The sequence below is a fragment of the Hevea brasiliensis genome, chromosome 17 (assembly GCF_030052815.1).
Source record: "Hevea brasiliensis isolate MT/VB/25A 57/8 chromosome 17, ASM3005281v1, whole genome shotgun sequence".
NCBI classification, from domain to species: domain Eukaryota; kingdom Viridiplantae; phylum Streptophyta; class Magnoliopsida; order Malpighiales; family Euphorbiaceae; genus Hevea; species Hevea brasiliensis.
This window is the reverse complement of record NC_079509.1, coordinates 11,287,434-11,309,033: the sequence shown is the minus strand read 5'-3', so window position 1 is coordinate 11,309,033 and position 21,600 is coordinate 11,287,434. Positions and strand designations below refer to the sequence as shown.

At 36.1% G+C, this 21,600-nt stretch overlaps 2 protein-coding genes across 2 annotated transcripts; one reads left to right on the top strand and one right to left on the bottom strand.

Moving 5' to 3' along the window:
- Positions 1 to 516: 516 nt before the first annotated feature.
- Positions 517 to 4,434, top strand: LOC110647877 (glycine-rich RNA-binding protein 2, mitochondrial). The gene is made up of 5 exons (XM_021801902.2): positions 517 to 674; positions 1,437 to 1,581; positions 1,706 to 1,774; positions 2,020 to 2,126; positions 3,510 to 4,434. The coding sequence occupies exons 2-5, from the start codon at positions 1,446 to 1,448 to the stop codon at positions 4,080 to 4,082; spliced, it is 885 nt and encodes a 294-aa protein (XP_021657594.2). The 5' UTR covers positions 517 to 674; positions 1,437 to 1,445; the 3' UTR covers positions 4,083 to 4,434.
- Positions 4,435 to 4,755: 321 nt separating this feature from the next.
- LOC110647874 (uncharacterized) lies at positions 4,756 to 12,867 on the bottom strand. Its single transcript, XM_058140156.1, has 3 exons — positions 11,123 to 12,867; positions 10,527 to 10,957; positions 4,756 to 5,650 (listed from the first exon to the last, which is right to left on the bottom strand). Exons 1-3 carry the CDS (start codon positions 11,937 to 11,939, stop codon positions 4,862 to 4,864), a joined length of 2,037 nt encoding a protein of 678 aa, XP_057996139.1. The 5' UTR covers positions 11,940 to 12,867; the 3' UTR covers positions 4,756 to 4,861.
- Positions 12,868 to 21,600: the final 8,733 nt, after the last annotated feature.

The following is a 21,600-nucleotide window of genomic DNA, read 5'->3' as shown; positions in this document are numbered from 1 at the left end:
ATACATAATTAGAGGAATTAATAAAAAAAAATTCTGTACTTTTCAAATTTTTTGAATTATATTTTATATTTTAAAAATTATTAATTAAAATTTATATTTTAAAAATTATATAATTATATCTATCATTTTTCAGTTCACTAAAAAATTAATACATTTATCATATCAAATGTGACGTCACTTTTATCATTTAAATGTGAAGGAAAATTAACAAATCTATCTACAATTAGTTAATTAATAATTTTTTTAATATTTATAATAATAGTTAAATCTCATAATTAAAATATAAGTTAAAAATTAATTATTTTCAAAGAAGTATCTAATTTTAAAATTGGATAATTTATTTGGATATATGTCAAAAGGGTATAACGTCAGGATATTTTCGTTCCGATTAAAAAGAAAACTTCAAACTGACAGAGCGGTCACAGACAGCAAAATACAATGCAGTCATAAGGTCACACGTGCAGAACACTCTTAGTTCTACAAAAATCTCCAACCTTACCATCACGACTCTAATCCGACGGCGATGCCCGCACAAGATACAATCCAACGTCCCATATCAGCTTCTGCACTTAATATAACCCTCCTCCACTTCATCCCCTATAAACCCCATTTCGAAAATAGGGTTTTTGTCTCTCCGCTCCGCACAGGGTGAAAGAGAGAGAAGCAATTATAAGGTACGATTCTAATCATACCTTTCTTCAATCTTATCCATCTTTCTTTTGGGGTTCTTCTTGTTGTATTTTTGTTGAATTCCTTTTTGTTTGCATTTCTGCTTTCTGCTCTCTGATGCTTTGATAGGTGGTGTTTTTCTTTTTTTTTTTTTTAGGGTTTGATTCAGGGAATCAATTAGTGTTCAGTCTTATGTTTCAGCTCTATTTGATCTTGTGTCTTAAGTTGTTTTGAGGAAAAAAGTTAATAGAATCCAGAGTCAAAATAGCGGTGTTTAATCAGCTTCCCCTCTCCCCCCACCAAAACCCAACCCCCCCTCCCCCCCTGTTTGTGATACATGAAGTTTTAGGCTTAATTTGATTCACTTCGAAGATATGTGTTGTGTTTGAATGCTGAATGAGAACTAATTGGAATGGACGCTATTTACATTTACTTCGTTCTCTAGTCTACGCCCTTACCTGGAACAAACAGAACTAAACTCTCATATATGGAGGTTTTTTGTCATTATTTTTCTAAAACTTTGGGGATTAATTTGTTATCATCAGTGACTTTTATTTCGATTGACGGTTGCTTACTAGTTTTGGTAAGGATTTTAACAGTAATGCCCGTGTTTGGTATCTTATGATGACTGAAAGATCTGTTTTGCCAATTACAAGCAAGTTATTTTATTAGCAGAAAGTGCTGGTATTGAGAATTGGTTTCTTGTAAATTTCTGTTAATTCTTGTTACTTTACAAAGTTTTCTGACTGAGGCATTGTTTTTCTTAGGATATTGCAATGGCTTTTCTTAGTAAAGTTGGGAGTATACTGAGGCAGACAACCAGCAACCAGATCAATAATGAACTTTCTGCATCCAGGCCATCCCTCTATCAAGCAATACGATGGATGTCTTCTTCGAAACTTTTTGTTGGAGGTGCTTCTCTCTCTCTCTCTCTCTCTCTCTCTCTCTCTCTCTCTCTCTGCGCATGTGTGTGTGTTGTTATTTCTAACCTTTTATATCTTGGTCCGTGTTGATTTTATCAAATTTGCTATTGCAGGTGTTTCTTATGCCACAGATGACACTTCCCTGAAGGAAGCTTTTAGTAAATATGGCGAGGTGATTGAAGGTAATTTTATTTCAACATATTGAAGGTATTTAATTGGGCTAGCCATATTATTTCAGAAGTTCCACCGGGAACACTTGTGGGTCTTTTTGTGTATGTGTGTTCCTGTGCTGTGGTCTGGGTTGATTGGGGGTGGATGCAGTTGTTAGTTAATTTGTTTACATGGGTTCTTCTTGTGTAATGTGTGCTTTCATTTCATAATTTCTTTTGGGGTAAAGAATTACTGATTGGCTTGATGTTCATTGCAGCAAGAATCATTCTGGATCGAGAAACTGGTAGATCTAGAGGATTTGGCTTTGTTACTTACACATCCAGTGAGGAGGCCTCTAGCGCCATCCAGGCATTGGATGGACAGGTAATGTTGCTCTCTTTCTCTCTCTCTCTCTCTAAGATCTGAGGTTTGGAGAGAAATTCTGCTACTAAAAAAAAGAGATGGACAGTAGTACTTTTTTTATTTTCTAAATATAGCTATAGAGGTTTATGAATAAGGAAACAACTCATTCAAATAATTTGAGAGAAATAAGATCTTAATTTTGTGTTTTCCTTCATTTATTATTCATCTTCTCTTATCTCATAGCTTAAATTCCTGTGTGCATGGTAAAGATTGCTGATTTCGACGTACATGCATATTACTTATTTTATGAGGAGAAGATATGTTACCTAAGGAATATTATACATAAGTACACATTTGTCTACAATGAAAGATAAGAGTATGATGTGATATCTTTATGAGCTGTCGGTGCCTAAGCAAGGTGAGGCGCAAAAATACAAAAAATTTATAAAAAAATAAAATATATTTATTTTAAAAATGTTATTCATTTCATTTCTTTATTTTTCTTTATTGCATCACTATCATTGTGAGTTAGACTATATATATGAGTAAAAGTTATCATTGTAATACATTATATTAATTTTATTTTTCAATGAAACACAACACTAAAATGATAATTTTAATTTTCACTACATATTTTATTTAATAATACTTTACTAAACATAACTTAAAATAATTTGAATTAAATTCTATAAACTGATAATGAATCTATGAATTCAATGTAAACATTTAAATAAATTTTTAACATGCAAAATAGGGTTAAAAAAACTTATGCAAAATGGTAATGCAACAGTGTCAAAAAAAAGAAGAAGCTATAATAGCTGATTTTATAAGCAGAATGAAGGAAGAATGAGCTCAGCCAGCATGAAAGAAGGAAAAGAAAGAGCATGAAGGAAAACAAAGAATAGAAGCGTAAATCTGAAATAGTGAATAGAGAAAAGAAAACCTAAGTGGGTGGGAGATAGAGGATAAAGAAGGAAAGAAAAAAAAAATCATAAATACCTGTAATTGGACTGAAGATGACGAGTAGTGGAGGTGGAGGCATGGAGTACTGCACAGCATCCCAGGCTTCTTCTTCTTCTAGCTCTCTAGGTCCTGTGACTTTATTTTCTTCTTCTTCTGGCACTCTGGGTCCCTGTGACTTTCTTTATTTCTTCTTCTTCTTCTTCCTTTTTTATTTTTTTCCAATTTTTATCTGTGGGTTTATAATGGTTGAGTACTTGCATGCAAGAAGCGTGACTGGGCATGCTTTGTGCCTTATTGCGCCTTGCGTCACCTCACATCGCCTCATGAAGATCACTTGTCTGGAGTGCTCCTAGGTGTTGTGCCCCTTGCACGCCTGTCTTGACAGCATTTGTTTTCTTTTTTTTAATTTTTTATTTTTTTAATGATGCTTCTATCTCTCAGGATCTTCATGGTCGTCGTATCAGGGTGAATTATGCAAATGATAGAGCCCGTGGTAGCTTTGGAGGTGGCTTTGGTGGCGGAGGCTATGGCATTGGAGGAGGAGGATATGGCACAGGTGGAGGAGGAGGAGGCTATACAAACAATTATGGAGGTAATTATGGTGGTCCTGGTGGGAACTATGGAGGTGAAGACACTGGTGGTGGCAGCAACCATGCTGGTCGAAATGTTGGCTATGCTGGTGGAAACGCCTTTGATGGTAGTAGCACTGGAGCTTGGGATTATGGTAGTGGTGGTGGTGGTAACGTTGCTGGTGGAAACGTTGATGAAAGTGGTGCTGGGAATTATGCTTTTGCTCGTGGCAGTGGTGGCAGTGATAATTTTGGTAGCAGCAATATGGGTGGCAGGTATGATGGAAATGGTGGGTTGGGATTTGGTGGCGGTGATGATCAATTTGGTGGCCGTGAAGGTGGCAGCATGGATGATGCAGCTGGAGGATATGATCAAGATAAACTGTTGGAAGGAAATTTCAGGGATGATGATGATGATGCTGGTGACTTGGCCAAAAAGGTGTGAGCGTTTGTCTTCTATGTTGGAAGCAGTTGAACTTGCTTCTTCTCCATATTTAAAATAGACAGGCATTTTTGTTTAGTTGTTATCGTACTTCTGAGTTGTTTCTGGATAGTTTGCATCATTTATCAATTCGGCGCTGTGAAGAAGTAAAAAACTTTCAGTTGGTGCTTATTTGCAAGTAAACAAAGTCTTTCACTAGAAATAATTGTAGTTGCAAGTACTGTGGTTACTCTGACCTGTCCATTTGTCAGCTCAGCTGGTCCCTAATCACATGTACAACTTAGCTTATTGGACAGCATTATAATTATTTGTGACAAGCATTTCTGTTTCTGGAAAGGGAGCCTTTTTTTGGTCACATTCTTACCATTTCCAATGGAGAGGTCCTTGCCAAACCACCTAAGTTTTTGCCTGTGGCTATTTTGCTAATTTTATAGGGATTAAGAAGGGATGCTCCACATGAGCATAACCAGCAAGTTCACGCAAGAATATAATGTTCGTGATAATAATCGACTATAATGAGAAAAAAAAAAAAAAGAAGCGGGAATCTCAATCGCTACCTAAGCCCTAACAGCCCATGGTTCTGCACGAAGATGTGACCTAGCCCCTCTATTTGGTGAGAATCAGCAATGGTAGAAAAACTATTAAGTTCATGAGGACTGTTGTAGGGGTCAGAATGACTAAACGAATGGGATAGAACATGCTATAGTTACGAATATAATATCATTCTATATGTGTCTATACACTGCAAAACTTTCTTTTTTTTCCACTCTTGTTTTTAACGTTCATTCATCATCCATGGAAAACAGCCACCTCTGTGCATTTTGTACTACAGGAGAACCATTCCTAGTCTTCTCCACAATTTGCTGTATGAGCTGCTTCTCCATCTCATCACTGCAATCGCTGTTTTCATCTTCACTTGCACCATCATAAAGCAATTCCTGAATTCCCGGGTTTCGCTCCATTGATGCCTTTAACTGATTGAAGTATAATTCTCTAGATGGTTTTTCTTTATTGGAAGTAAGATGAGTCAAGGAATCATTTGCTGCACCATTTTGGCCCCACAAAATGCTCTCATTAAATGGAGGTATGCCTCCTTCGTGGTTATTTTCATAAACCCAAGATGGTGAATCGTCTTCTTCCGACTCATTTATCTTCATTAGCTCTTCATATGCTTCATTGTAAGCATCAAGAGCTTCCCCCGATAAATTCATAACTAGAGGCTGGGCCGTAGAATTGAAATTTTCTTCGGTTTCTTCACCAGAGGAGTACCTCAGTTCACCGTTTGACAACTTACTTGAAACATTCTTACGCTCAGATTCTCTGAGTTGCAACTTCCTCTCACTGTTTTGAAGGGCCATTTCAAGCTTCTTCACACGCTTTTCGAGTCTGGATTGAATAACTTCATGCAGACACAGGCTCAGTTCTCGGGGTGAAACTGTATAATTTCCAGTGTGAGTTGTTGAGGTACCACTTGCATCTCTATCTGATTCAAGTTCGACAACAGTTCGCCCATTGACCATGTCTTCTCGTAGTTCACCTTGAGCAAAGTCTGCTACAAAATCTGAGTCAAGCTGCACAACATTAAACCTCTATTATTAGACAATCAAATAATTGACTCAATGGACAATCATTGAAACAACAGTACATAAGGAATGGCTCATGGCTGCATAAGTTGCAAGTATCTAGCAGACAAGCTGGATTATATATGTACAAATATAATAAGTAGAGAACCAGTCAAGTTTTGAAGTGTGCTTAGCCCTAAATAAGAAAATCACCTGCTAGCTCAAACTGCATACTGGAGTATTCTAACTTAATTGACATCACAAATTGAAAATAACTACTTTCTTCTGGTTTAAAAACAGATAATGCATGAGGACTGATGATGAGAAAAATGTTTAAAAGATGAGGTTTATTAGCTCAACAATTGCCAATTTGGTTAAAATCATCAGAACCAAAGAAGTTGAATAAAATCTGGAAATTCCACATGTAACTAGCCAGTTTATGACTTGCAAACATGTGCCATACATTGTGATTATAGCTTATACCAGTCATAGAAGGAATATGGCCATTATAGAAAAAATGTACCATTATATGTTTATTACCCCTTTCTCCAATTCTTTTTATTGGAAATCTTATTATAATTGTACAAATATCAAAACACAGAAAGTTACAATGCAATACTTCTAGTACAAGACCACAGAAAATATCATAACCATAAAAGATGTTAGCGCAAACCCATAATAACACACACACGTGTATTAGAGAAGAGAGAAAAAAAAATGAAATTCAGAGTTTTACATGGTTCAGCAAGTGTGCCTACCTATGTCCACAAATAGTCGCCTTATTTTCTAATATAAGGAGGAACTCTGCCTAAGTAGTTTGCGCTTAGCCAGTCTCAAGCCCGGATAAAGGAGGAAGGTTGCGGTAGGTTACAACCAGCGTAAAAATTTCGTCACACCTTATGATATAAATTCAAATGATATAAACGTTGAGACGTCCTCTACTAACGACGCGCTACATCGGAGCTTGAGTGTAATGAGAAATATGCAAGGGTGTAGGGCGTTCACCGAAAGCGACGCGCCATGCCGGCGCCCGAATGTGGTGTTAAGTGAGCAAGGGTTCCCATATCATGGACGGGTGTGGGTAAAGAAGTTAGTCCATAGGATAGATAGTAGAACAGATAGTGGAATAGAACACAAAATAGAAATAGAAAACAATAGAAGATATCATAAAAGGAGACCAACTAGGAAGGAACAGGATAGAAGGAGGATCAGAATTGGTACTTGGAATGTTGGATCACTTACAAAAAAATTAATAGAGCTTGTAGATACCTTGGAAAGGAGAAGGGTGAATATTACTTGCATTCAGGAGACTAAATGGGTAGGAGAGAAAAGTAAGGAAGTGGGTAATTCAGGGTATAAACTGTGATTTACCGGAAAGGAGAGAAATAAGAACGGAGTGGACATAATCATAGACAGGACATTGAAAGACGCTATAATAGCTGTGAAAAGAGTAGGAGATAGAATTATACTAGTAAAGCTAGTACTAAAAGGAAAAATAATAAATGTAGTTAGTATTTATGCCCCACAAATAGGACTAGATAGTGAGAGTAAACAAAAGTTTTGGGAAGATATGGATGATTTAATACAAAGTATACCGAATGAAGAGATTATTTTCATTGGTGGAGATTTGAATGGACATGTACGAAGTGATAGGCAAGGCTATGAGAATGTTCATGGAGGTTTTGGTTTTGGCAGTCGAAATGAGGAGGGAAAAAGCATCCTGAATTTTGCTATGGCATACGACCTAATACTAGTAAATACCTACTTTATAAAAAGAGAGTCACATTTAGTAACTTTCAAAAGTTGGCAACATAGAAGCCAAATCGACTTTCTCTTAACCAGGAAGACAAATAGAGCTCTATGCAAGGATTGCAAGGTCATTCCAGGAGAGGTTGCAACAAGTCAACATCGGTTAGTAGTCTTGGATGTCAAGTTTAGGAACAATTCAAGTAAGGTCAGAAGAAATAGTGTAGCTCGAACAAAGTGGTGGGAGTTCAAAGAAGTAAAGCAAGTGAAATTCAAAAATGAGCTTCTCGAATCTGAAGCATGGAAGCTGAATATGGAGGCCAATGATATGTGGATAAAGATGGCATCAAAGATTAGAGATGTAGCTAGAAAAGTACTTGGAGAGTCTAAAGGACATGGACCACCCTCAAAAGAGAGATGGTGGTAGAATGAGGAAGTACAAAAGGCAGTGAAGAGAAAAAGAGAATAGTATAAGAAATTACCTAAATGTGATAATAATGAGGCATATGAACAGTACAAGATAGCAAAGAAAGAGGCAAAAAAGACAGTTAGTCAAGTAAGAGCCCAGGCCTTTGAAAAGTTATATGAGAAACTTAGAACAAAAGAAGAGAAGAAAAATATTTATAGATTAGCAAGGAGGAGAGAAAGGAAATGTCAAGATCTCAATCAAGTTAAGTGCATTAAGGATAAAGAAGGAAAAGTATTGGTGAAAGATGAGGACATTAAAGAAAGATAGAGAAATTATTTTAATGATCTCTTTAATAATAGTCAAAATGGTAATAGCATGAATATAGACTATAAAACGATAGAAAAGAATGTGAATTATACTAGAAGGATTAGATCTTTAGAAGTAAAGGAAGCACTTAAGAGAATGAAAGTGGGTAAAGCCTCTGAACCCGATGGAATACCAATTGAAGTGTGAAAGTGTTTGGGAGATATGGGAGTGGCATGGTTAACTAAATTATTTAATAAGATTCTAAACTCAAAGAAAATGCCTGATGAATGGAGGAGGAGTATTTTAGTACCTATTTTTAAAAATAAGGGAGACATACAAAGTTGCTCGAACTATAGGGGAATTAAACTCATGAGCCATACTATGAAGTTGTGGGAGAGAGTTGTGGAGCATCGACTACGTCATGATACTTCTATCTCTCTCAATCAATTTGGCTTCATGCCCGGTCGTTCAACTATTGACGCGATCTTTCTCGTTAGAAGCCTGATGGAGAAATATAGAGATGTGAAGAAAGATCTACACATGGTTTTTATTGATTTAGAGGAGGCTTATGATAGTATTCTAAGAAATGTCCTATGGAGTGTGTTAGAACAAAAGAGGGTATCTATTAGGTACATACAAGTGTTGAAAGATATGTATGAAGGAACAACTACTATTGTGCACACAGTGGGAGGAGACACAAGAGATTTTCCGATCTCAATTGGATTACACCAAGGATCAGCTATAAGCCCTTACCTTTTTACATTAGTTTTAGATGAATTGACGAAACATATACAAGAGAATATTCCTTGGTGCATGATGTTTACGGATGATATTGTTCTGATAGATAAGACGCGAGAATGAGTCAATAGAAAGCTAGAGCTTTGAAGAAGTACTCTAGAGTCAAAGGGCTTTAAGTTAAGTAGAACGAAAACAGAATACATGCATTGCAAGTTCAGTGAAGGCCAAACTGGTGATAGGGAAGGAGTTAGTTTGGATGGAGTGGTACTGTCCAAAAGTAATCACTTTAAATATCTCGGCTCAGTCCTTCAAGTAGATAGGGGATGTGAGGAGGATGTTAGTCATAGGATTAAAGCTGGATGGTTGAAGTGGAAACGTGCCACGGGAGTTTTATGTGATCGTATGATTCCCAGTAAGTTGAAAAAAAAATTTTACCGTGCAGCCATACGACCGGCTATGTTATATGGTAGTGAGTGTTGGGCATTGAAGGAGTCGTATGCGTCTAAGATAAGAGTTGCAGAGATGAGAATGTTAAGGTGGTTGAGTGGCCATACTAGACTAGATAAAGTCCGTAATGAGAGTATTAGAGAAAAGGTAGGAGTGGTACCAATCGAGGATAAGTAGAGAAGGGAGATTGAGGTGGTTTGGTCATGTGAAGCGTAGACATACAGAGACTCCAATTAGACAAGTAGAGCACATTAGGTTAGAGGATAGAAAGAAAAAAAGGGGTGGACTTAAATTGACTTGGAGGAGAGTAGTACAATATGACCTAGAAGCATTACAAATTTCTGAGAATTTAACTCAAAATCGTTTAGAGTGGAGAAAACGAATCCATATAGCCGACCCTAAATTTTTGGAATAAAGGCTTAGTTGAGTTTAGTTAAGTTAAGTTTAGTATTTTCTAATATAAGGAGGAGATTTTCATAGCAGTAAACAACAGTGCCAACTTATCACTTAAGGAGATCTTCTTAAGTCAGATCCTCTGATGTTATCCAATTAAAATATTATTCAAGAAATTCTATATATATATGTATCTCCAATTACCTATCAACTACAATTCTAAGCCCACCCCATTCTTCTTCGAGGAGAACATCTGAACTATTGCTTTGCATGACAGGTTAGCAAAGTATTCCATTCTGGCTAGCTCCAATCTTATGGAGTTCTCCTGACCAAAATGGTCTAAAAGATACATATTGTCTTGCTTCTATATTTCCTGATAGTCCCCTCCATAATATCATTAAGACCTGGGTGGCTAATTCTTAAAAGATAGACATGTAAGCAACCAATATTCCTGTATTAGTGAACATGCATGTGCACACGCATTCTTGCATGAATGCAAAAAGTTATAGCATTAAATTTAAATCCTCAAGCAGTCCATCTAAACCACACCATGCCAAACACAATCTACCTTTATGTTGAAAATTCTTGGCACAGCAAACTAGTGAAAGATATTTCAATCTGTAAGGATGCTGATACAAAAGCAATATGAAGAAAGAAGAAAGGTATATGATTAACAAATCCTACTTGCTTCTTGAGGTTTGCAATGGTACAAAGCATGATCAGGCGTGATGCTAAATCAATTTTTATAAAAAAAAAAAAAAATTTAAGCAACCATGATTCTAGCCAATTAGCATGAAATTAAATTTTGTGGTTGGCAAGAATGCTAAAGAAAATAACATGCTTTACCTCAACAAGATCAGACAATCTTCTCTCCAAATTAGATAGATTCATGTTTAGCCCCAATCTCTCAAGTTCAGCTTCAAGTTCTGCTTCAATTTTACTCATGTCTTCTGAAGTCTCCTCAGCCTTCTCATAGGGTGATTCTTTACCATCATTGTTTATTGAACTATCCATATTGTGTACAGAAACAACTGGAATTGGTGCCCTGTAGTGAAATGCGTTCTCACATGTACCCTGTGATTCATAGTTCTCATCAGCTAGCTCTTTCACTGTCAATGAATCTTTCATCTCAAGTTCCTCTTGCAGATCTTGAACCAAGTTCTCTTTTTGCTTCAAAAAGTTTTTTAACTTGTTTACTTCTCTTCTATTAGCTAGGAGAGAAGAGGCTATGCCAACACAAATGCCCAGACAAAATAAAATTGTTTGATCAAATGACCCTGATGAGAGGAAAAGAATTAGGTCATGCATTAGGCTACGTCTAGCTAATAACAAATCATTAAAGACATAAGGAACAATAGAACAATAAATGCTTTAGAACTTTCCTTCAAACTAACACTGGCACAGACAAAACAACAAACCCATTGAGGGAGTGAGAAGAATACCATTTTGGGAATCAAAACGCCTTTCACTGCCTGCTTTATGGAAATTGCTGTATCTTTTATCATGCCCCTTTCCTGTCTTAGATTTAATCTTATTGGAAGCATCCAATGCGCTGGTTTTTGGCAGTGGAGGAACCCCACACACATTTTCCTCCTTATGCAGCCTATTATTGTCAGTACTGATCTGTGCACTGAAAGAATGACCATTCACTCTGTTAATTGTTTGGTTTCCATCAATTACAAGCAGCGGCCTCTTAGTTGTAGAAGGTGAAGGAAAGACCCTAAGCACATACTCTTCCATTTTCGTGTGTTCCTTGTATAACTGAGCCATTAGGCAACTTTCTAGGGAACTCAAAGGTTTAATAAAATGACCATATATATGTTTGGTTCTAAGAGAGCTTCTTTTCCTTGTAGAATCATTAAAAAAATTCACTTCACTAATACAAGGCCCACCAGAATTATCACCCATATCACCACCCACCACATTTCCACCCTCACTTTCTTTTAGGTTTTCATCTGTTGAGAATCCAAGTGACAAGCTTGAGAAGGACAGCACATTGTCCTCATAACCACTAGTAGAACCTTCTGCTTCTGAAGCATCATCTAACTTGTACATATCTGACAATCTCTCACCTGTAGAAGTATTTTCTGCCAATTTCCTTCTCCGAGTCAATCTGCGGAAGGGGCAGCTGGGGGTTTCATTTTTCTCACATTTGGAGGGCCCAGGCTCCAATAAACTATCCCTAACCCTTGAAACATATTGCCAATGTTTAGCAATGTATCCAGCAGCAGCAGCTGCTCCAAAAACCCACAAATCCATTTCTGCTTTCCCAGAAAAGACAAAAATACTACCCAAATTCTACAACAATAATTTTCCTCTTTTACCAATTTCGACCAAAAAAACCACCCAGGGCAACAATTTCCATCAATTCAAAGACAAAAAGACATTTCTAAACTAAAGCATTTAAAGCCCTAAAACTATAAAGTCCAATTGTAAGTTAAAAAATGGGAACTACTTCCACAGAATGGAAACACTTCAACAATTTAACGAAACGAGTATTTCTCCTTGTCTATGTTCCCAGCATTTGCTTTTCTGACATCAATAATAAAACTCCCTGTAGCAAATAGTCGATTGCTACAAAGAATTCAAAATAAAACACTAAAGAACTGAACTTCTCGAAGAGAACCAATCCCAATGCCGCCTTCCTCAGTCCATATCCCAAACTCATTCAAGTAAAATAAAATCCCATTCCAAAGAATCAAAAAAAAAAAAAAAAATACAGCATGAGAGATTCAATTGCAATAATCGTATAAACTTCCAAAACAACACTACTGCATTTCTCAAGAAAATCTCCTTCCCACAAAATGAAAAGGAAGAACCCCAAAAATGCCCACTAGAGGGCAAGATATCAAAAGACAAGGTATACCCATTCGACGGCGGCCTCTGAAGCAAAAACCCATCAATAGAAATGACCCATTTTACCAGAAACGCCAAAACAGCATAAAAGAAGTCCAAGGCAAAGGAAACTGTGATAAAAGTAGCTTACTGCTTCTATCTTCAGAAGAAGAAAAGAACGGAAAAAGGAAAAGGTCCGCTTTTGACAGTCTCTAATATTTAAGAAGCGAAAAACCTAGAAGAACCCAACTTCGAAGACGATGTTGCTTGTGCTGGCGCTGAATCATGTGTGGCTGGTTGGCATGATTCCTTAGAAGAATAAGACCCCTTGTAACGTTATCTCCGCAGTTTATGATGAAATTAAGAAAAAAAAAATTATTATTCAATAATTAAAAAAACAAAAATATGGCAAAACTTTCAAATAAAATATTAAATAAATTAGTTTAAAATAAATTTTAAGGTTGACACTTTCATTAAGATTATATATAAATTATGTAAATCAATTGTTCATGTAAATAACAAATTTTACAAAAAAAAAAGTTCGTATACTTTTATTTATTGTGAAAATTATAAAATCATATATTAAAATAAAAAATCTTCTAAATTTAAAAAATTAAAGGAAAAAAAATTTGTGGGGCTAATTTTGTTGCCAAAGACATTTAATTTGACAACAAAGAAATGTCCAATGTGGGAAACACTTGAAATTAAAGTGAAGAAATGACCACAAAAATTTGGTGGATAATTTTTTATATTTTCATATGCTTTTTATATTATAAATTTTTACAAACGTTCTCAGGTTTAAAGCAGAAGAGTTTTAAAAAAATTAAAAAGAAATTGCATTTTTAATAAAATATTTTCTATTTAAATTATTAAGAAATGATTCATTATGTAAATTATTTTCAAGGGCAAAATTTTATTTATTTTTTTTTAAAAAAACTTATGTTTAAGTATAAGCATTTAATTAATCGGATATAATGGATTTTTAGTTAATTTGTTGATGGATTAGAGGTTTTTGTTCTTTTTTTTTTTCCAAAGATTGAAAATTCATTGAAGGGAAGGAAGGGGCATCCTGCCCAATACAACTTCTTGTTGATACAAAGAATTAGACGCAAACGAGACATCATGTAAGTTCAGTTGCGCTAACTCATGAGCAGCTTTGTTACAATATCGACCAACATGCACAAAAGAGAAAAAATCCAAGTGTCTAGTCAGCACATGAATGTCATGGACTAGATTTTGAATGCCTAAAGAAATGTCTCCTCCTTGCATAGCTGTGATTAAAATGAGACAGTCCCCCTCAAATATCACTCTCTTAAAACCTTTGGAGACTGTTAGTTGAAGAGCATCTCTACATGCAAGGCCTTCTAAGATTAAAGGGTATACCATGTGAGGTTGGATTCAACAGCTCCACTCTCTTGCTACACCACTAGAATCTCGTAGGATAACAGCTGAGGCTCCTCTTCCTTTCTTGCTACTTATAGCAGCATCAAAGTTAGCTTTGAATGTATTGTGCGGAGGTGGCATCCATGCATGAAAGTTGTTCTCTGAATGCTATGAAACCAGACCATTGACTTGAGGTCTCCTTGCTTCATTGAAGTCCTGCAAGTAGGAAATAACAGAGCTAATATGTAACACCCTCACTTTAGCTAGTCTATGTATTCGACTGTTCCAGTGATTAATGTCAGTCTGGATAGTCGAAATGTCTGAAACTATATATAAACTAGAGTGAGGAGTCATAAATAACCCAAATAATGATAAGGAAAAATTTAGAAAAATTTAAGCAATGAAATATAACAAAGTTAAATGAGCCAATGCCCTGGCGATGGGTGACCCTAACGGGAAGTTGTTGTCTTCACAGCTAGTAACCCTAAACCCGAGGGGAATCCTGTGAAATAATTTCTGGGATGTCAGAGAAGAGTTACGGCGCCCTAGGTGCATTAGAATGCCAAGAAAAGGTTAGGATAATTTTTAAGATCTATACAGACAGTTTTGACTCCTTAAACCAAACGGAGGGCATTTTAGTCATTTCACCTTCAGATATGATTTTTGACCAACTTATCCAATTAAGTAAATAAATTATATGACATAAAATATGAATAAAAAAGTGATAAAAATTTAATTAAAAATGAGTAGAAAATAAAGAAAAAGAAAAGAAAGAAAAACAAAATTTAAATTCAATAATGACTTAATGATGATGCAATTAAAAGTGCTTGGCCAATCAAAATTAGACAAGCTTATTTATAAGACATAAATGAGTTAAAAATGGAAAAAAGCTATCTTCTTCTCCAGCAATAATCTGCTGTCCCAACACCTTCTCTCCATTTCCTTTATTTTTCCTTCTTTCCACCATTAAAGCACCATCACGAAGCTTTTAAACACCTACCTTCCTTCACCAAAATTGTTGGCAGCCTTGATAAACCTCCATAGCCAGCCATTAAACCCAAGGAAAGTGGAAAGAAAGTGAAGGAAAATTAAGGATTAACCAAGAGAAAATTCTGATCACACAAAGTTAATGCATAAAACAAGTTATCTTCTTTCTTTAATCTTTGTAAGAATGGTAAATCAAGTAGAAATTGCATGAAATCAAAAGAAAACCATGAGTAAATGAAACCTCTAAATGTTGGCAGCCATGAGATAATTTGAGAATTGTTGGTTTTTATTTAAATTAAGTGGTTATTTATGTTATTGATGAGTATAGATGATGCATAAAGTGATTGGTATGAGTTTGGTAGTGTATGCCATGAATTGGAATTTTGGAGTTAGGATTTGGGACAAAATTAGGGTTTTACTCATGTGTTGGTGAATGGAAGTCCTAATGGTCAATTAGAGACCATTTGGCTATGTTTGATGAGGAATTGAAGTGAATTGTGGCTTTGGATTTGAGGTTGGGTATGCTGCCTCATAGGACCTGTAAGGCTGGATGTGAGTCCAGCAGGTTTGGGCAGCTATAACTTGAGTTGTGTAGGTTCAATTTGTGCAAGGCTAATTGGAAATAAAACTAGACACATAATTCCACAACTTTGATGAAGAAACATTGCCCAGAAAACAAACTTAGGATGACCTAAAAATTGAACAAATTTGAGTAACTAATTCTGGACCTGATAAAAGTGACCAAATGAACAGTATTTGTTCATTTGGCCATAACTCAGTGTAGAAATGTCCAATTGACCTGAATTTTATATCAATGGAAAGCTTAGACAATTTAGAACAACTTTCTTGAAGAACACCAACTCAGATTCTAAACTTAACCCATCTGAAATGCTAGCCAAAATCAGGATAACCAATCTGCCAGAACCAGTTTTGCCCAGAATTCTGGGTACAGGTCAATCCAGCCCGTTATGGTAAAATGGCCATAACTTGAGTTAAAAACCTCCAAATGGAGTGATTCAAAAAGGAAAATTGAACTAGACACAATAAGAAACAACTTTGACTAAGAACATTTGGCCAAATTCTCACTGTAGAATTTCCTAATGGAATAGTGAACTCTAGCACCCAAAACTGAAATTTTTTATTTATTTCTATTGGTTTGAAGTATTGATTGGCAATCAATGCCAACACTTTTGTGAACCAAAATGTGGTAATCTCATGTAACTATTATATATGAAAAAGCCAACAAATTGAGTGAATAGTAATGTGTGAATAGTAATCCTAAAAACATAAGGAATACTAAAAGGAATTAAATAAGCCATTATAAGTACTAATATATATAGTATAATTAGTGAATTAAAAATTCTTGAACTTTAGTGACTCTAGAACATAAAGGAATAACCCATATGGAAGGCCTTAGGAAAATATTTTTATGTACAAATAGTACACGAAAATTGATCGATGTGAATCGCAATTATCATGAATGGAATAATGAATGTATAAATTACGAGAAATACATGAATTATGTGTAATTATGCTTTAGGAATTTATGTTTTCATTAGAAATAGAATAAAATTTTATCAATTGTAATTGAACCTTATAATGAAATAATGACATAATAATACATATTAATGCTTAATGGTACTAATGTGCCCATGTATTGTCTAGACACGTGTGTCAGATTGGATAGATTGGCATGCCAATAGGGTATTATTTTAGCAGTACTGCGTAAGGCTTTATGCCTGTATTCATGGCTTTATGCCCGCATTCATGGCTTTTATGCCCGATTACATGTTATCATGGCTTTTAGCCATACTGATATGTTATCATGACTTTTTAGCCATACTGACTGCATGGGTGGTTGACGTACTGAGCTTACACGTCCCATGGTATGACGGCCCGAAACACGGCGGTGTCCAGTGCCAATGACCCGTTATCCAGTTTAGTCAGTCTGTCATAGGTTACTTGGGCAGTGAAATTTATTGAAATAAGTTAAGAATATTAGCAATTAAAAATATTAAAAATTAAATAAATGAGTAAGAAGACCTAAAATAAATTAGATTAGTTATTTAACAGAAAGAATTGAAATGAACTAGACTAATGTTAAAAATTTATCTATTATGAAATGACTCTGAGAGCCTTAGTTATTATGAAATAATCAAAGATAACCTAAAAAGTATTAAATCAAACGATACAAAAGATTAGTAATAGAATTATAATTTAAATAAATGTTACAATGAACTATATTTTATTTCCATATATATTTTGTATATTATTTTCTTTATTATATTATTGCACCATTAAGCAGCAATGCTTAGCGCGATAGATTGTTTCCTTCGCTCAGGTACTGAAGGTAAAGCCCAGTAGATATTAACTGAGATTTTGGAGATCGGATCTGTAGAGTGTTCAAGGTTGTCACTTCCTCAGCAATGCATGTAGATAGGGCCCATATAAGTCATTTTATGTATTTTATATATTTAAAATATTTCGTATGTTGTAATATAAATTAAGAATTTGTAAGTAATATTTATGTGATGTAAATTAATAAATTGATTAATTCATATGTAATTAATTTATATATCATGTAAATTTATGTAATTTGAGAATTTTTACATATGAATTGAGTATGAATGGAAAGTGTATAGATTTGAATACGGAATTAAAATATATGGATGATATTCTAAGTGATGAGATTTTTATTATAAAATATTATTGAAAATTTCAAGTAGGTGAATAGTGAAATACGCCAAATGGTAATAGAAATAGGGAAAACTTCACTAGTTTCTCCTTAGAAAAATAATTGATATTAAAATATAATGAGAACAAATTATTAAAAGAATAAAGTAAGATAAGATAGGGTGCTCCGGCACCGAGTGTGACATGTCTTGCTCGGTCACACTGTAAATGGGTAAGGGGTATCACATAATCACTCTATTAATGTCACCTTGTTGTCCATTGAATAGAAGAGCATTTCTGGATTTCCATATACTCCATAATAAGAAGATGACCAATTGGTTTAATTCTTCACTTGATGGATGATTGTCCAAAGCTTGAGATAGTTCTCCCCAGCAATTTATCATAGAATTGCTCTGAATCATTGTAGAGCGAATCATTATGGGAGAGTTAAACCAAATTGCCGCTGCTCTAGGGCATTCAAAAAAAAAAGATGCTTGAGAGTTTCCTTAGCTCCACACGCCATACAATCAGGCGAGATATGAGATAATCTCCTATGAACTATATCGCTGGAGGGTAGTTTTTCTTTTAATAAACTCCAAAAGAAGAAGGAGATTTTACTTGGCATTGATACTTTCCATAGCCTCTTCCATACCTCTACAGTCCGAGCTTAGGAATTTGACCCAGGACCAGCTCTACCATAATTATCACTTGCATTCAAAATGTTTCTAGCTATGTAATAATCGGATTTAACTGAATAAGCACCTTTCCTATTGAAATATCAAATCAATTGGTCTTCTTGCCTAAACAGTCCTATCGGAATAGCTAAAATGTTTTTAACCTCTTTTTCTTCAAAGTTTGCATTAAGGGTATTGAGGTTCCATGTATTTCTTTGCAGGTCTAAGAGATGACGAACCCAAACAATTCCCGAATTGTGATTTTCCTTGACCATAGGCTTGGATGGGAAGCTTTGCGGAATCCAATGATCCGTTTTACAAAGAATGGAACATCCATCCCCCATATGCCATCTTACCCCTTTTTTAAGAACTTGCCTACCCCATAAAATACTCTTCCATCCCCAAGACGAGTTGTTTCCTTGTTGTGCTTGGATAAAGGATGTGGATGGAAAATATTTCCCTTTAAGAAGTCTGGTTAATAAGGAGTTGGGGTTGGATAAGATTCTCCATCCCTGCTTGGCTAAAAGAGCCATATTAAAACTCTCCAAATGTTTGAAATTCGACTTAGGATCACATAAAGAGTTCTATGAAACCCAGTGCATCTTTTTCTCATCCTTCTTTTGCCCCTATCAAAAATTAACTACCACTGAGTTTATAGACCTACAAAGAGAAGATGGAAATTTAAAGCATGACATGGCATAAATTGAAATTGTAGTGGTGACTGGTTTGATGAGGGTCTCCCTTCCTCCTTTGGAAAGCAGTTACTCTTTCCATCTTGAAATTTTATTACAAATTCTGTCTTTGATGGAAGAGAATATTTGGCTTCTATTTCTTGGGAAATCAGCTGGAAGGCCCAGAAATTTGTCTGGTTTGTCTACTCTTTCAATTCGCAAAAGAGAAGCAATTTTGCATCTTAGCTCAAAAAGAGTGTTAGCACTGAATATGAGGCTAGATTTACTAAAATTGATGAGCTGCCCACTGGCTTGAGAGTATTCAGTAAGAACCTGACTAATCTTCCTTGCTTCCTCCATAGAGGCTCTAGAATACAAAGTTGAGTCGTTTACAAAAAACATATGGGTGATAGATGGTCTATATCTTGAAATAGCTAGCCTTTGTAAAGAAGAACACTTAATTTTGTGTGAGAGTCCCTCCACACAGAATAAAAACAAATATGGGGATAGTGGGTCGCCCTATCTAAGCCCTCTGGAAGGAACTACAAAACCCAAACGGTGACCATTTATTTGCAAAGAGTATGATACAATACTAACACACTCCATGACCCACCCTATCCATGTTTCTTGGAAGCCAAAACATTGGAGCATATGCCTCATAAACCTCCATTCCACACACTCATAGGCTTTACTAACATCTAATTTGATGGCCATACCATAGCTCTTACCTTTTCTTCTATGCTTTAAATTGTGCATCAGCTCATGGTTGATCAATATGTTATCTGAAATCAATCTACCTTTAGTGAAAGCACTTTGCTCTTGACTAATAACCAGGTTCATGATGTGTTGAAGTCTCGAGGTCAGGATCTTGGAAATAATTTTATACATGATATTGCACAGTCCAATTGGTCTTAGATCTTTCATACACTGCACATTCTTCACCTTTGGAATCAAAGTGATTATAGTATGATTAATACCTCTAAGCATCCTTCCACCTGCAAAGAAATATTGAATAGCTTCTCATACATCGTATTGATTACCATACTCAACAGGCAGAGAGAGGGAAGTTTGCGTCAGTTGCTGTAGAGATTGACCTTTCAAAACTCCTAGAAAACAAGTTCTTTATTGATGGTGAATGGCAAAGAATTGCGTATTCAGGCTTACCGCAAATATGCTTCACCTGTGGTAGGGCAAGTCATAACATGGCCTTCTGCCCTAACAAGCCATGTAGGCCAGATCAGGAGACACCAGGGGTTTCAGAAAGCCCACCACAGGCTACTCCGGTCACCGGAGATTCTGGCATAACTGCGAATACGAATAAGTCCTATGGCGAGTGGATGCACGCGCCAAGGAGACAACTCCGACATAGGGACACTACCTAAGACACCACTACGAAAAAAAGTACTCAAAATATCACGATACAGATGACCAAGTGGGCTCTAATCTGGTGCTGAGTCGGGTTGTGCCTATTCCCCGAGAAGCAAGCCTTTTCTTTCTCTCCTTCGCTCTTTATAGCAACTAATGAAATGTAAGCTAGATTGCCCCTTGGCTTTGGGTTGGGATACGTTGAATCCGTTCTGCTTAGTTCTATTTTCACTACTCCTTGCCCCTGCCCTTTCATCTTTCTATCCGGCTAGAGAGTTGGATAGATGTTTTGGCTTTATCCTTCTCGGGTTCCTAGCCTAAAGCTTCTAGAGACAATTCCCTATTGAGTTGTCTTCACTCGGGTATTCCAGTTTCACTAACACGAGACAAGTCGAAAAAATTGGCTGACTTTTAGGCAAAGCCCATGGTAGAACTTGAATCTGAGTCTCTTTCACTCAAAGAAGACCGAAGAAATTCATCGAGAAGGTGAAAGAAGGAATCCAAGCTAGGAATCTGCGAACAAGAGCAGGGAAAGTAAGACTACTACTTCTTCTTCTCCCGATCATCGTTACTGATAGGTTCTCCCTTCTTCTACTCGGAAATAGCGGGGTTGGTAGACCTGGAATGAAAGGAGAAGTGCGATTCTTGCCTTCGAACCGACCAAGTCCAACTCCTTCGTACTCGAATATATCGGCCCGATTCCTAGAGCTTGCCCAGTAGCATATAAATTTTGAATTTCCTTTATTGAGCTCTTTCATACCGCTCTTCTATCTACGGGACTGCTAGCATCCATGCAAGATCTGGCTTTTATCGTATAGAAAGGGAATTGGTGGCCATGCTTTTTTCCATTGTTCCGGGTGGAGAAAGTGTAGAATGGGTAGGAGGTTTAATCTATTTATATAGATCTGGCCGTATATAATGTCTAGGGTACCGAACCCTCTAAAGAAAGGAATTGCACTATTTATTATAGGTATAGGGAGAAGTAAGTCAACTAGATGCCGGAGCTGCTACAATTGCTTTAAACAAAAAAGACTTTTGTCAGAATTGGTTTGGTTTCTCAATCCATATGCTTTGGTGGGGAATAATAAACATCCGATTATGATCCACATAATCAGCTCATTTATGTCCTTCCAGATTGGCCGGGGGTGCCATAATATAAAATGGCTCTTTCCGAATATGATGTCATTTTTTATGCCTAAAGTAAGAGGGAAGACGCATTGGCTGGCTAAGCTGGGACAACCTTTCTTTCATTCAGGTTTTCTTCCATCTGCCTTTACGAAAGCCAATTATGCGTGGCGCTTAAGAGGAAGGCGTCACTTATTATACTACTAT

Excerpts from the sequence above, each read along its gene's own strand:
- LOC110647877 (XM_021801902.2), top strand. The coding sequence starts at position 1,446 with ATGGCTTTTCTTAGTAAAGTTGGGAGTATACTGAGGCAGACAACCAGC. Across the intron at positions 1,582-1,705 it reads TTCGAAACTTTTTGTTGGAG|GTGTTTCTTATGCCACAGAT; the intron begins GTGCTTCTCTCT and ends TTGCTATTGCAG. Across the intron at positions 2,127-3,509 it reads TCCAGGCATTGGATGGACAG|GATCTTCATGGTCGTCGTAT; the intron begins GTAATGTTGCTC and ends TCTATCTCTCAG.
- LOC110647874 (XM_058140156.1), bottom strand. The coding sequence starts at position 11,939 with ATGGATTTGTGGGTTTTTGGAGCAGCTGCTGCTGCTGGATACATTGCT. Across the intron at positions 10,958-11,122 it reads GCGTTTTGATTCCCAAAATG|GGTCATTTGATCAAACAATT; the intron begins GTATTCTTCTCA and ends TCCTCTCATCAG. Across the intron at positions 5,651-10,526 it reads GATTGTCTGATCTTGTTGAG|CTTGACTCAGATTTTGTAGC; the intron begins GTAAAGCATGTT and ends AATGTTGTGCAG.